Source organism: Leucoraja erinacea, chromosome 14 (genome assembly GCF_028641065.1).
Source record: "Leucoraja erinacea ecotype New England chromosome 14, Leri_hhj_1, whole genome shotgun sequence".
In the NCBI taxonomy this organism is placed as follows: Eukaryota; Metazoa; Chordata; class Chondrichthyes; order Rajiformes; family Rajidae; genus Leucoraja; species Leucoraja erinaceus.
This window is the reverse complement of record NC_073390.1, coordinates 5,631,410-5,646,475: the sequence shown is the minus strand read 5'-3', so window position 1 is coordinate 5,646,475 and position 15,066 is coordinate 5,631,410. Positions and strand designations below refer to the sequence as shown.

Below are 15,066 nucleotides of genomic sequence, written 5' to 3'. Positions count from 1 at the left end.
TCCGAGTATTACGTTCAGATTTGGTTACCCTGTTTTATGAGAGATGCCTTTAAGCTGGAAGTGCAGAGAATATTTACAAGTGCATTGTCGAGTCTTCAGGGAAATGTCAAAGAGATATTACCTTAGTCATTTTGATGTGGCAATAATGGACCAAGCCTAAGGCACAAATAGTGTGAGAATAAAGATCCAATGTTTTCCAAGTCCACAAATTGTATGTACATATCTATCGACATCAACATGAGAAATATCTATTCACATCAACATGAGAAATAAAAATAAAATCTCGTACCATATTAAATTGCTCAATATACAGAATTTATACATTTAATGCATACATGTTTGTGCTCTCCACTTTCCAGATCTTGTGCCCATTGTCTAGTTTTATTTCTATTGAACATCCACTTCCAACACAAGTAGTTCTGCTGAAAGGCCTGTTAAAACATTTTAGCGTTGCTAATACATTTGAACTCAACAAGTATTCACATGTTCTCTTACAATTACTTTTCAATTACTTAGTTGCAGGTTTTTTTTCCAATGCCAAGTTTCAACGAATGTTCAGTCCCAGTTTTATTACTTCCTAGTCAGAATAACTACCTATTCTCCATTGTCCTACTTTACTGACATATATAAACATTTGAATCAATCCTGGTAACATTGTTAAAACAAGAAAAGGCATCAGACCAATCTGTTCACACATTGTTTAAATACTGGCCCAATAAATCATGGTTACCTTGTTTATTTTTGCACATATTCATATTCTTCACAATATTAGTACTTGCAATGTATTGGATAATCATCAGCCCTTTGCTATAAAGTCTAACATTCTGTTTAAAAATATTTGCAGACATAAGAACACTTCAAATTTTTAGTTGGTTTATAGAAATATTTTCATCTGTAAAAAAACAAGTCAAAACCGAATTCTAGAAATAGGAAGGAACAACAGAAGATGCTGGAGTAGACATTCGGTCAGCTGGCAACTGAGGGTAATGACATTTTATGATGTTTTGGATAGATGCTCTTGATTGGAATTTCACTCTACATCCATAATCAATTATCATTATTTTTTTTTAAAAACATAAGTCTGAAAACATCATCCACACAAACTGTTTGGCAAATAGCTTCTTCAGTCTCAGGAAAAAATATCTGTGACATAAGCCATTTTAACACAATGAAAAACATTGCTATTTATAAAAAGAACAAAGCTAAACCATTTGTGTTACTAAGTGTATTATTCGGGACATAATAAAATAGTTCTGACTTACAAAACATTTTTGTAAACAAATTAACAATATATTTTCTGAGGATGTGTTTTGTTTCATTTTTGTAATAAAGCTTCTGTTAAAAAGATCAGAGGCTTATGATCATAAACTCAGTAGAATACTGTTGAGAAAGGCATCACTGGTTGCACTTCCTGAGAAAGGTACAGTCACAAAGTTTTTGTGCAAATCCATTACACAGTTGTTGGCCCCTTAATAATATTTTTTGCATACACTTGTGAAACACATTTAAACAAAAAACAGGAAAAAGTACAAAAATTGCATCAGATAATTAATATTTTTGTTAGTGTGCTTATAGTGTTGATAAGTTGTACATCTCATAGTCATCTTCATCAACTGGATCTTATCTAATGAAATGCTGACTCCAACCTTCCCATGACAAAGCAAATCACATATCATCAAAGTGAGAAACAGAGGCATTCTATCCAAATTGAAACATTGCACTAAGGAACTGAAAAGACAGAAACTAGAGAACAGTCAAGAACACCAAGTTAATGTGGCATTAGCCATTACCAGCTGCACAATGTCCCTTTTTTGGAGTTCCGAACTACATCTGAGAATTTAAATAAGCAATCAGTGATGGCAACAATCAACAATGAACTCAAATACGTTTCATCCCAGCTCCTTAACATCCTGTCCATCATGGAACACCAGCCAAATACTCCAGTTTGTCTACCAACACACCTTGTTGTCTAAATGGTTACACTTGAAACAGAAATACAATGGAATTGAAAAAGAAAAGCAGGTGGATGAACAATGCGAGTATCTTTAAGTCCACAATACAAAGAGCAAATTAACAACAAATATTTGTCCTGTGGATTAAAACTAAAATGACTCATTGAAACTTAAGTCCTTTTTAAAATAGAATGTAATTCTGATGATACGCTTCTACATAATACTAACAAAAAAGCCAATAATTTGGCTAAAATAAACATGTTCTAATTCCATGAGTTTTCATTTTCAAGATACCACAAGTGAATTCTAAGAATTCAGAAGTGATTCACTATTCCAAAAATATCTTCGCAATAATTTTTGGAAAAAATATATTCTATAAGAATATGGTGGATAACAGAAATAAACTCATATTGTCCATTGTAAAGGTAAAAGAAAACATTAAATTATGTTTGGAGAAAATGCAATGGTTAACGGAAAACATTTTGAAACATAGATGTGAAACATTTTAGTCATTAGCTTCACATCTCTATCTTGATTGAATCATGGTGTGAGCCAGATTAATCAAAATATGTGTAATGAATTTGAAAGTTCACTTTGTTACAGATGAAACTTTAGGAAACCCAGGAAGAAACAACTTTACACTAACTAATGAACTTACAAACTTTGCCTCGAGAAAAATGTTGTTGCTAACAAACAAAATTAAATTTGCACTGTAAAACCCATGTGAACTAACCAAACTTGTTTGTTCCGAACACACTTTGTACAGATGTGTTCATCAGAAATTTGTTCTTGTTAACTCCTGCTCTATTCAACTGAGTATAATTAGTAGGCACGGTGCAACCAGCTCAACAGCACCAACCAATACTAGTTGGATCGTTTAATTAAAATTTACAATTTGGCTGAATCTTCTTTCTTGATTACTTAGTTAGCACCAACTGTTCTGTACTATATCAACTATTCTATTAGAGTTGAGAAAAAGTTGTTTTTTTCAAGCATCTCCTCACCGAAGAGTCCGAGTGCCCGGATTAGCAAAAATGGTACTCAAAATATGATTCTAGAATCTACATTTTACATGTGTATCAAACATACAAGTGTGACAAGATTTCTGCAACACGGCCCGTGTTTCAACAAAATTCTATCTTGTATGAAGCACTTATGGAATGCTGGCTTAGGCTTCTCCATTCCCTGGAAGAGGTCCTTAAGGTAACCAACATAAATCCTGTGAAGAGGACTGAATTAGAAAGTCACAACTTGGAAACTTTTTCGTCCACCCTTCCTCAAGCAATGACCCGAATATGTAGTCACAGCCATTATACAATAGCATTGGTTGATCAGCTACGCGTAGACATTCACATTCCTGAGTGAGATGGGGGTTGTTGTATCTGATGGTTTATCTTCAAGCAGTGTCATAACAGCAGCAGGGTTCGCACTGTGTGCAAAAATCTGTTGGATTGCTCTCCTCAAGTTCACATGCAGTCTGTTCTGCGTCAGGTAAAATGTCTCCATGGCAATAGCCTTCATTGTTCCGGCACACAGATCCTCATACAAAGGACCCGTGTACATTCGTGAGGTCTAGAAGAGATGCAATGCAGGGAGTTAATGGGCTTCTTGGTTATCAAATTAAATACTAAAAAAAAGACTATAGGTAGGATACAAAGTAAACCAAGCTTTTTGCTTTTAGTACAAATAGTTCATAGAATTAACCTAATGTCTTGAATACATTATTTTGTTGTCTGGAATTTAATATTTGGTTCAGTGCTGTAAAAATGCAAAAAGATTGTTTGCGACCCCTGCAGAATTTAAAGGACGAGAGGTAAGTGAAGGTGCAGTTTATTAGACTAGAGGAAATCTTTCTGAGAAGATTTGGCATGACCGCGACGATTCTCTCATACTTCTACAGTTGGGTTAAGTGTGTTAGATTTTATTCTGACTGGATACATCTCAGCCTAGAATGGCAAGTGTACTGCTCTCATCTGCCTAAACCTGGAGAATGGTGAATACAGACTCACTTCCTTCCATCCGATCCATATCCAGTGTGGTACATCAGGTAGGCTGGAAGTACGATTAAGACTGCCTGCCACCCTGGCCATTCCCTTTACTGTCTTCTACTTTCTTGGAGATGATATAGGAGTTTGAATGTTCAGCTGTCCAGACTTAAGAATTGTTTCTTCCCCACTGCTATCAGATTCTGTACCAATCACCTCTTTCATACCCCATTCCATGAAGTTCTGCCATGTACTCTTAATTCCTCCTCATTGATGAATCCATCAGTTACTTTAATATTCTTTTGCACTCCTTGTTTTTTGCATTATAATTCTGCGCCATTCTGCTGTTTTGTACTCATTGTTGTATTTATTGTTGCATTTATCATTATGTATGTATACTGTTTACTCTATCAGTGTAATGTGAACAAGGATTTTCATTGCACCCTGGAGTTTAATGACATTAAACCAATTTATATACATTATTGTCATTGAGCTGAATGTTTTTCATTAGTATGCAATAGAAAAACGGTCAACAGCATCTCCAGTAATGTTAATAACTGGATATTTATTAAGATCAGGTTAACCTTCACCCAAATCAACCCATAGCTTCAAATGTTAGTATCTTACATGGTTTTCCAGGAATCGTCGTACTTTGTAAAAGTCAGGTAAATAGTTATTTCGGACTACAATCTGTAACCATCTAATTCTTATTTCAGCATTCATTGAGTTGAGCAGCGCAGAGTAGCTCTTCGAGAGCTTCATCATGACTTCTGACGAGACATAAAAGAAGAAATCTAGGCATCAAAAGGCATGATTTCAGGCATTTCAATTGATATAACTAAGCTATATAATAATGGAGCAGGCAGACCTTAGGAAGGGGATCCTCTAAGCTAGGTTTTGTCTCTATCCACAAACAACTTTTAAAGATTGGGCGGAAATACTGCACCAAACAATACCAATTCGAAGCCTGGTGTGTTGATTCATCTTGAATCAAATCTTCTCCCAAGCATCAGCACAATAATGAACCAGGAATGTTTATGTGAATGAAACAAAAACCTATGCTTTTTAGTTTGATTGTAGCTAAAATTCATCTTAATTTTGCTGCTCAATATCCACACATTTATCCGTTTACTTTCCAAGACTAACATACTAATAAAGTGAGTCAGCATGATCCAACCGTCCAAATCCCAGAAGAGCAATGAATAAATATCAAGGTGTTAAAAACTTGCCTATCAAATGATAAGTTTCAGTTTATTATTGACTTTTATTGGAACTAAATCAAACTCAGCAACTATTAGTGAAATAATGAAATGTAGTTAAGCAAGTTTCACTACAAAATATGATCAGCATGTTTAGTTTTAGTTTAGTTTAGAGATACAGCGTGGAAACAGGCCCTTCGGCCCACCGGGTCAGCGCCGACCAGCGATCCACGATATTAACACTATCCTACACACACCAGGGACAATTTACATTTATACCAAGCCAATTTACCAACATACATGTATGTCTTTGGAGTGTGGGGAGGAAACCAAAGATCTCGGAGAAAACCCATGCAGGTCGTGGGGAGAACGTACAAACTCCGTACAGACAGCACCAGTAGTCGGGATCGAACCCGGGTCTCTGGCGCTGCATTCGCTGTATGACTGCAACTCTGCAGCTGCGCCACCGTTAATTTGACAAACTTCTGAGTTTTTCCTGATACATATTAACTGGTGTACGACAATTTGAATACTTCAAAGCTTTAAACAATTATTTTACCATTTCCCTTGAGAATAACTTTAATTTTAACTAACACAGTTTTGTTTGTTTCTCTGTCAATCTAATCATTAAAATGGAGACAATTACAAGAGATTCAATTACAAAAGCCTCCCCCATTCAATATTATGCACTCCCTCACAATATTCAAGCAGACTGTACGTGTGTTTGTCCAGAGTCAAAACCCTAAAATATAATTAGATTGCATTGTAACATTAGGCTTGCAAAATAAATAATAATTTTGGCCTGGATTTATAGTTAGCGGTGAAACAACTTTGTTTGTTGCTGACTCGCCGAAAGTTTGACCACAAAGATCTGTAGATTCCTGTAGTATGAGCTTTCTCATTTTTAGCGAAGATTTTTGTCAAGAGTCAGTTGAAGGAGACCCCTGGCATCTTGTAATTCACGTTACCTTCAGTGCAATGGTGGTAAAAGTTGCCCTTTAGCTATTATTGCAACCACAAAAATCTGTACTATAACTTGACTAATTCATGCTCAAAGTATATCTTTGTTTATTTAGATTTTAGGGATTTATTTACAGTGCCCTCCATAATGTTTGGGACAAAGACCCATCATTTATTTATTTGCCTCTGCACTCCACAATTTGAGATTTATAATAGAAAAAAAATCACATGCGGTTAAAGTGCACATTGTCAGATTTTAATTTTAGGCCATTTTTATACATTTTGGTTTCACCATGTAGACATTACAGCTGTGTTTATACATAGTCCCCCCCATTTCAGGGCACCATAATGTTTGAACTTGAGCAGATAGGATGTGTCCATACACTTCAGAATTCATTATGCTACTACCATCAGCGGTTGTATCATCAATGAAGATGAGTGAGCCAGTACCTGACTCCTGAAGAGTGTTTCTGATCTGTCGGACAGGTGTTTGGGGATTTTTCTGTATTATGGAGAGAATTCTTCTGTCATCAGCTGTGGAGATCTTCCTTGGCCTGCCAGTCCCTTTGCAATTAGTAAGCTCACCATTGCCATTTTTCTTCTTAAAGATGTTCCAAACAGTTGATTTTGGTAAGTCAAAGGTTTGGCTGATGTCTCAGTTTTATTCCTGTTTCTCAGTCTCATTATGGCTTATTTGACTTTCATTGACACAGCTTTGGTCCTCGTGTTGATAAACAGCAATAAAAGTTTCCAAAGGTGATGGAAAGACTGGAGGAAAGACTAGGTGCTGAGAGCTCTCTTATACCTGCATTGAGGAGGCATTTAAACACACCTGAGCAATTACAAACACCTGTGAAGCCACGTGTCCCAAACATTATGATGCCCTGAAATAGGGCCACAATGTATAAACACAGCTGTAATTTCTACATGGCGAAACCAAAATGTATAAAAATACCCTTTAATAAAATCTGACAATGTGCGCTTTAACCACATGTGCTTTTTTCTATTACAAATCTCAAATTGTGGAGTACAGAGGCAAATAAATAAATGATGGGTCTTTGTCCCAAACATTATGGAGGGCACCATAAATGGCACATATTAAATATATATATATATATATATACTTTCTGTTGCTGTTTTGTGAAATCTTGTTATCTACAAGTTAGCATACTTGTTTCATACTTTACAAAATGTCAAAGTTACAAAATAGCTTTCAAAAGTATATCAGGACTCTTTAAGGTTGTGAAAAACACCATGTAATTGCAAATATAGACACAAAAAGCTGGAGTAACTCAGCGGGACAGGCGGCATCACCAGAGAGAAGGAATGGGTGACGTTTCGGGTTGAGGCCCTTCTTCAGACTAAATATTTATTTATTTACATGGTGCTTACATTGTAGAAGATATGTTAATGAAATTATATCTTAGCGATAACAGGAATGTAATACCTTGCCAGGGAGAAAATTTAAAAGGACTACTTAAAGTTTAAACACAATTATGAGTTTTGTGGGAGTATTTAATGTGGGAATATAAAAGTGGTGGATTTACTGAAGGAATTCTAAAAATCATTCACAAGGTAGCTTAAATCAATTATGGGGCAATGAAAATGATTGTAAATGCATCTGCATGCAATGATATGGAAGAATATGAAGATTATACCAAGGATTTTAGACACATAGACATGGTGACTGAGAGGGTAGAGTGCAAAACAGAATAAGGAAAGCTTCATTTTTGTTGGTGGAATTTTTAAGAGCATGGCAGTTCGGAGAGTTTTGGAATAATCAAGGCTGGAGTTTGCAGAAGCATTATCAACACGTTCAGTGTCAGCATAGAGAAGGAAACAACACCTTTTGGTGTTAGGGAGGATCGCCCCATCGGGGTCCAGATTTTAGATGATCAGCCATGATCATATCGACTCGAAGGGCCAAATTGCCTACTCCTGCACCTATTTTCTATATGGACAATGTATTCCACTGATTTCAGAGCTCATGTTAATCAAGGGAAAAATAAATTAGATTAAAAAAAATAAGCTGTTACCCAGTGAAACCTGTTATTCTGGGTGGCCTGGAATAGAATAAGCCTTCCTCTATGGAATATTTTAAATCATTGTAACCTACTAATATGTTTCGGAACCACATGTTTTGCTGTTTCACAACCCATGCAGTGTCAGATTAAGTCAGAGTTGTAACGACATGTTTTGAATTCACTACACAAAGGCCATGTGGTTTTTTCAATACTGTACTGTTCCCGACATTTACAGGGCAAAAAGTTCTACGGCACTAAAATTGTCTCACTTTGAAACAAAGTCACTGTCAGATTTTAACAACAGAGAGATTTATAAAACATTTACACAAGCAATACACTGGTTTTGAATTAAAGTGAAAACTCTTCAAACTCAGATGTACAGCTACTAATGAAATTACTGATATTTAACAGTGAGCTTTAATAAAAAATAGGGTAATGCCAGCATGTCATCATACCAGGGGGCATTGGCGATCTGTCGAGGAGTTTGTCCAACAAATGAACTATTTGGAATGTTTTCCATTTGGATATATCAATGTCTGTGATATGGTTTCCATCGAGTGTTTCCGAACTCCAAAGCTGGTACAGAGTTTCCACCGGTTTGATCAAACTGGATCCCTGAGACAAATCTGGTTCCAACAGCGGGGGCCCAGACGCATTCAGCCAGCGCTCAAACTCTAGACCTAGAAGCAGAGGGCAAAATAATCTGGCTGAAATCAATCTCTGATCATATAAGCTTCTTGAGCTGAATCACGTGTAGTGTTTTCTACCTTGTTAAAGAAAAACAAGGTAATATGTGAGAATGTAATAAGCTATTCAATATGAATAGAAAGATTGAAATGAATAAAAAGAGTTAATGCATAGCTTAAAACTTGCAGCTTTACCTGCTGCCTTTGAACCTCACCAGAGTACAGAAGGACCACAGATTTTCAGTAGCCATACAGGGGAGAGCATAGGGGCTGACCTGATTTATTCAGCAGAGTGTCTTGCCCCACACAAGGGAAGGCAGGTTCAACTGTCTCAGTCAACTTGGGGTGACAAAATGTCTCCAGCATGTACACAAGCATGCTTCTGCCAGGGTTCTCTCACAGGCACAACACTGCTGATAATTTTCAAAGCAATAATCACATTGAATTTCATGCTTTATAATTATGGACTGTACCAAGTCAAATGATTACATAATTATACCCTTTTTGCCCTCTTGCAAAAAACCCCTAAGTAAAGGCAGCATGCATTCGACTTTCGGGTTATGTTGGTGATGGCAATGCGCACTTAGCTCATACATCTATATGGGCAGAGCCCACATTCTGCTTGTTAAGGTACTTTTCTATTCAATAAATTGTACAACTGTTGTTATTTGTCCACATTATAGGAAACTTCTTGCTTCGACAAAAAAAACGCATCAGCAATCTGCCTTACAAAAGACAACTGTTTAACTATTGTTGCTGATGTCCGAAGCAGCATTCTGAAAAGATTGCAAAACTGGAAATTCAATGTGGTTATTGCTTTGTGGACTACTAGCAGTGCAATCATAACGAAAGAGTACTGTTTGATGCACGCAGAGCATTCATTATGTGTCCCCTTCTTCAATCACCATTTTTGGGCATTGTTCTTCCAGTCATGAAGGAATGGATAGCTATTCTGCTTTGGATGTGATAGCAAGTGATACAAGAGAACCTCTGATGCAATTAAACTGCCTTACATCCCTCCATTGGCACAATTGATGTATCAATAGAATTCCTTACAGAGTCTGGCGGGGCACAGGTTATGAAAGTTATGGTCAATGCCTGGGAGAGGTTCATTAGATGTCAATGTGCATCCGTAGAATGTGCATCAAAATGCAACTTTTGTGACTGAATTTTTTTGTATTATGTTCAATGTCAAATGATTCTTGCTGGATGCAAAACTGTTCTAAATTAACAGATGCAATTACATCTAGATAGACCGGCTTGTACTCGCTAGAATTTAGTAGATTGAGGGGGGATCTTATAGAAACTTACACAATTCTTAAGGGGTTGGACAGGCTAGATGCAGGAAGATTGTTCCTGATGTTGGGGAAGTCCAGAACAAGGGGTCACAGTTTAAGGATAAGGGGGAAATCTTTTAGGACCGAGATGAGAAAAACATTTTTCACACAGAGTGGTGAATCTCTGGAATTCTCTGCCACAGAAGGTAGTTGAGGCCAGTTCATTGGCTATATTTAAGAAGGAGTTAAATGTGGCCCTTGTGGCTAAAGGGATCAGGGGGTATGGAGAGAAGGCAGGTGCGGAATACTGAGTTGGATGATCAGCCATGATCATATTGAATGGCGGTGCAGGTTCGAAGGGCCGAATGGCCTACTCCTGCACCTATTTTCGATGTTTCTACACACATAGCTTAGAAGGTCTCTGGAGAATATGGCTGGGTGACCTTTCGGGTCGAGACCCTGGTTCAAACATATATAGCTTGTTTGTTTTTCATTCTAAATATGTAAAAATACTATTTTGTAATGTTAAAATATTACCATTAATATTTAACCCAAGTGTTCTAGATTAATGATAAACCAACACTGTAATTTAATAAGAAGAAATATAGAAAAATGTGTTTTAGAAACCAAGAATAAGACTTGCATTTATGGGTCACTTGCTTGAACCTTTCCTTGAAGAGTAGTTGGAATGCTAAGCCAAGAAATGAAAAACCTAAGGCTAATAGACTAGGAAATGCACCCACCCTAGTAAAACAGCACATTATACCTGTAACAATTGAATATCATATCAGCAAGCAATTCAATGTCAGATCCAATAATAAGTAAATATGGGTTTACATGAGACAACATAAAAGTGTGCTCCACCACCATTTTGTTACATGGTAGTTAGTCTCTGTATGTACTTCAGTCGAATGTTATTCATGGTTAACGAAAGGATACTTAGAAAATGTATTTCAAACATCTCACCAACCTTTCTTGTTGTCCACACATTTCTCCCTCAGCTCAGGAAAAAAGCCCAAGAAGAATTCCAATAAATCGCCTGCAACCACACTTGTAAACTTGAACTTCTCCACATAGGCCTGAGGAGGAAGTTATTAACATTAGCACATTGAGTCTCATGTTATTCATTTGTGCTTCTTAGTAACCAATTAAGTCAGAGAATGCTTTGCATATTTACATTAACGTGATTATGAATAGACACTATGGCCTAAAAAACAAAGGCCGTACACTGCAGGATGAACTTCAGGAATTTGTGCTGAGTTGTGTATAAGGTAGACAAAATTGCTGAAAATATTTGCTTTTATTAATTAATTTACAAAAAAATTAGAAGGCATGTTTACTTTTTTGGATAAAGTGTAGTGTAAAGCTTATACTGCACATTGCACGTATTAAAAAAACAAAAACATTTCAATGATACAGTTGAATCGTGTCAGATGATATTTTATCTTGTCATTATTGCTTATAAATAGAACTCCTGGCTGCACTGCAGTTCACTGCAACAATCTGAGGATGAGTGTTTGTTTCTCAGGCACAGCCGTGGAAACTGAGGAGCCTGGGTGTTGGGAGGGGAGGCACAGGACAAGGCTTGGGCACAGCGAGATGGATGCCACAAACACCGGATATGGGAGTGCGACAGACAGCTGAGGTCAGATACTGCGGATTCCACAATATCACAGTTCAGGTAGAGCCTGATACAAAAGATATGTTGATAGCAACAGAGCTCCATGTGTGGGATTGCCTTCAGCAGCACAATATTCTGAAGTATTCCACTTCTAAATAGAGCCACAGAATAAAGCTGCCCATATGAATCAATCATCTGTGCAACAGAAAATGCATCTCTGAATCAGGGGTTATGGCATTTTATTAGGATACGCAGGTGGCAGTTCACTCTTGATGTTGCAGTGATTCATAAAAATGAGATCAAACTGTTACTAACATGTTTTTGTTTGCTATTCATAAGGTAGACTATAAAAATAAAGTGAAAAATTAAAGATGCTTCTAAACTTACTCTGAGAAAAGAGTCAAAGCACTTTGTATCACCACAGAGCTGTGAAAGGTAGTATACAAAGCAAAATCCTTTTTCATATGTGAAGAGGTTCATCAGACTGCTGGGATTGACGCCTGTATGGGAATGTGGAAGAAATATTACTTATAGCTACACTTCATCACCAAAACATATTACAATCAAACTATTTATATGTTGGCCCAGTGGCTCAATAACGTTTCCTCCACATCAAAGACTAGTTTACAACAGCTGTGTGCTTGGCTGTATTACAAACCCATATACAATTTCACACAGTTTTGACTCAGATTACAAACTTCAGTTTACAGCATCTCTTGAAACCTGTTGTAATGAAAGCAAAAGTAAATACAGGCATCCTAATGAGAAAATCCAATTTGATTAACAATTATATCAACACAACGAGGACTGCAATTCACTGAAGATCCATTCATCAACAATTCAAGACTAAAGAATCTACCAAGCAAGTTTATTAACCATTACCGTCTCTCTGTATTTACAGGAGCTAGACTGAAAGTGCCACACCGTATCACACAGAAACTGCCAAATACCAGTGTTTTTCACATAAATTATCAGTTATTAAAAATCAAAGAGTTGGTTTAGTTTAGTTAGTCAATGGAGCAGCAGATTTTATTTTAATTGCAAACAGAGGTAAAATGGAGACCTGGCTCAAACTTCACTTGTAGTCTGCTGACAGGACTCTCATCTCCGAGCAGTTTCAGCTGACGATGTAGTGCTTCCAGTCGGAAAGTGGTTTCAAGACAAGTAAAAGCAGCCCCTGAAAGAAAAAAGGGAAACCAGTTTTTTTTTCCCCCACCCTGAATAATATTTTCTTTCCTTGTGCTACCCTTTGGATTTTCTGCATCTGGTATCATTCCTTGAATGGGTTGACAGGTCTAGAGCCCATCCTACATCATGGATCTGGCCATTTGGAGACATATAGTGGTTAACCTCTTAACTGTTTACTTTCACTCTGCAACACAGAACCTTCCCTCACTTTGACATGTTTGGTGGCACGGACCAGTGTATAAAATGTGCATGAATGCCGCTTGAATGAAGTGCAATAAGTTGCACCAAAAGCGTCTTTAAACCTGCAAATAAATGGCTTATTCATTAACAATATCCTGCATCAAATAGCATAACATTTCAGATTGTATTTGAAGGCGAGTTACCTATGAAGCAGTAAAATGAAATGAATTATATTTACCTCAGAAACAAAATGTGGTGGAATTTAAACCTCAGTGCAATTGCTGCTGCCGCATAATGCAAGTACTTTCAATAAGAGTTTAACATTTTTTAGTCAGAAACATGCCAGCCTATTACAATGAACAAAACAGTGAACACATACCATAAACCAGAAGCCTTTAGCCCTATTTAAAACAAGTTATATTTTCAACATTATTACCTCCACATAAAGAGCAAAATTAAAGATAAATAAGATTTCTCCTCAGCAGTCATCATTCCCAGCATACCAAGCTCCGTAAATAGTTCTACCATAACAACAATCTGAGACAAACACCAGCGGGTAATCTATCCGCTTGGGATTTGAGATAAAACGAAAGCCTGCAAGTATGCCAGCGTCTGCACATTTTCCACTGACTTCCAGCTGACAGCAAAAAAAATCTCCTGAAATGGGCAGTGACTTTAAACGAAGCATCACATTGAATACTATTCATGCCATGTATTCTTCCCTTCTGCCGATTTGCTAGTGATGCTGGAATAAAATACATCCCCAATGTTGTCAGATGTTTAGGTAAAACGTTAATGTTGATTGAAAAGGGACTTACAACTATTTCAAAAGGATTTATAGTGAGCATGTTTTGCATTTGATTTGGATTTCTTAATTTTTTTTATCACGGACAACAATTGATTTCCTTTTGCCTTCAAAGATATTTCCCAACCACCTTCTGCCTCACATATTTTAAAGTCCATGCCACAAGTTTTCCTTTGGAAATGTCCCCTTTACTGTTTGATAGAAATAAGAGCTATTGGTGGATCAGCCATTATCATGTTGAATGGTGGAGAAGGCCCAAAGGCCTAATATTGTTTCTAGTTTCCATTTTTGTATGGCCCAACACTGCTCCTATTTTCCATGTTTATATGGCCTAATACGGCTCCTATTTCTATGAGGCTAGACCCATTCGGCAACAGATACATTAGTTAGCACACAGCTGCCAATTTCCCTACAACAAGAATAGAAATAATTAAGTATTTTTGCCAGCTTCTGGAAGAATAAGACATTCCTCTGCAGTCATGATTTAGGGCAGTTGGTTAGTTTATTTTAATTTAGAGATACAGTACGGAAACAGACACTTCGGCCCACCGGGTCGGCGCCGACCAGCGATCTCCGCATATTAACACTATCCTACGCACACTCGGGACAATTTACAATTATATCAAGCCAATTAACCTACAAACTTGTACGTCTTTGTAGTGTGGGAGAATACCAGAGATCCCAGAAAAAAATCCACACAGGTCACGAGGAGAAGGTACAAACTCCGTACAGACAGCACCCATAGTCAGGATCAAACCTGGGTCTCTCTCCCTGCAATGCAGCAACTCTACCATTGCGCTGCCCAGTGATGGCAATGTAGGAAGAAAAATAATTTAGGACAGTATAAATGGGTGGTTGATAGTTGGCAATAAACGCAATGGGCCGAACGGTCGGTTTCCTTGTTGTATCTCTCATTCCCCTATATAACTTAATCTTTAAAAGATGGTCACAATACGCTGGGATAACTCAGCGGGCCAAATAGCATCTCTGGTTGAGAAGGAATGGGTGACGTTTCGGGTTGAGACCCTTCTTCAGACTGAGTCAGTGGAGAGGGAGACGAGATATATAATTGGGTAAGGTGTGAAAACGACAGATCAAAGTGGATGGTGATAAGGAAATGTAGAATGGTTCATTGTTAGCTGAAATATGGTTACTCTGTGAAGATGCTGGCGGAGGATGGCAGAATCAT

The 15,066-nt window shown here is 37.3% G+C and overlaps 1 protein-coding gene across 2 annotated transcripts in view; it reads right to left on the bottom strand.

Moving 5' to 3' along the window:
- Positions 1-694: 694 nt before the first annotated feature.
- Positions 695-15,066, bottom strand: part of rnpepl1 (arginyl aminopeptidase like 1) — a 62,006-nt gene continuing 47,634 nt past the window's right edge. The window contains exons 6-11 of one of the 2 annotated variants that reach the window (XM_055645413.1): positions 12,768-12,881; positions 12,092-12,204; positions 11,054-11,162; positions 8,576-8,800; positions 4,565-4,707; positions 695-3,524 (exon numbers count right to left, since the gene is read on the bottom strand). In XM_055645413.1, coding sequence (XP_055501388.1) covers positions 3,288-3,524; positions 4,565-4,707; positions 8,576-8,800; positions 11,054-11,162; positions 12,092-12,204; positions 12,768-12,881 — 941 coding nt within the window. In that variant the 3' untranslated portion in view covers positions 695-3,287. The remainder of the gene's footprint in view (positions 3,525-4,564; positions 4,708-8,575; positions 8,801-11,053; positions 11,163-12,091; positions 12,205-12,767; positions 12,882-15,066) is intronic. The other variant, XM_055645414.1, reaches the window with a different exon arrangement.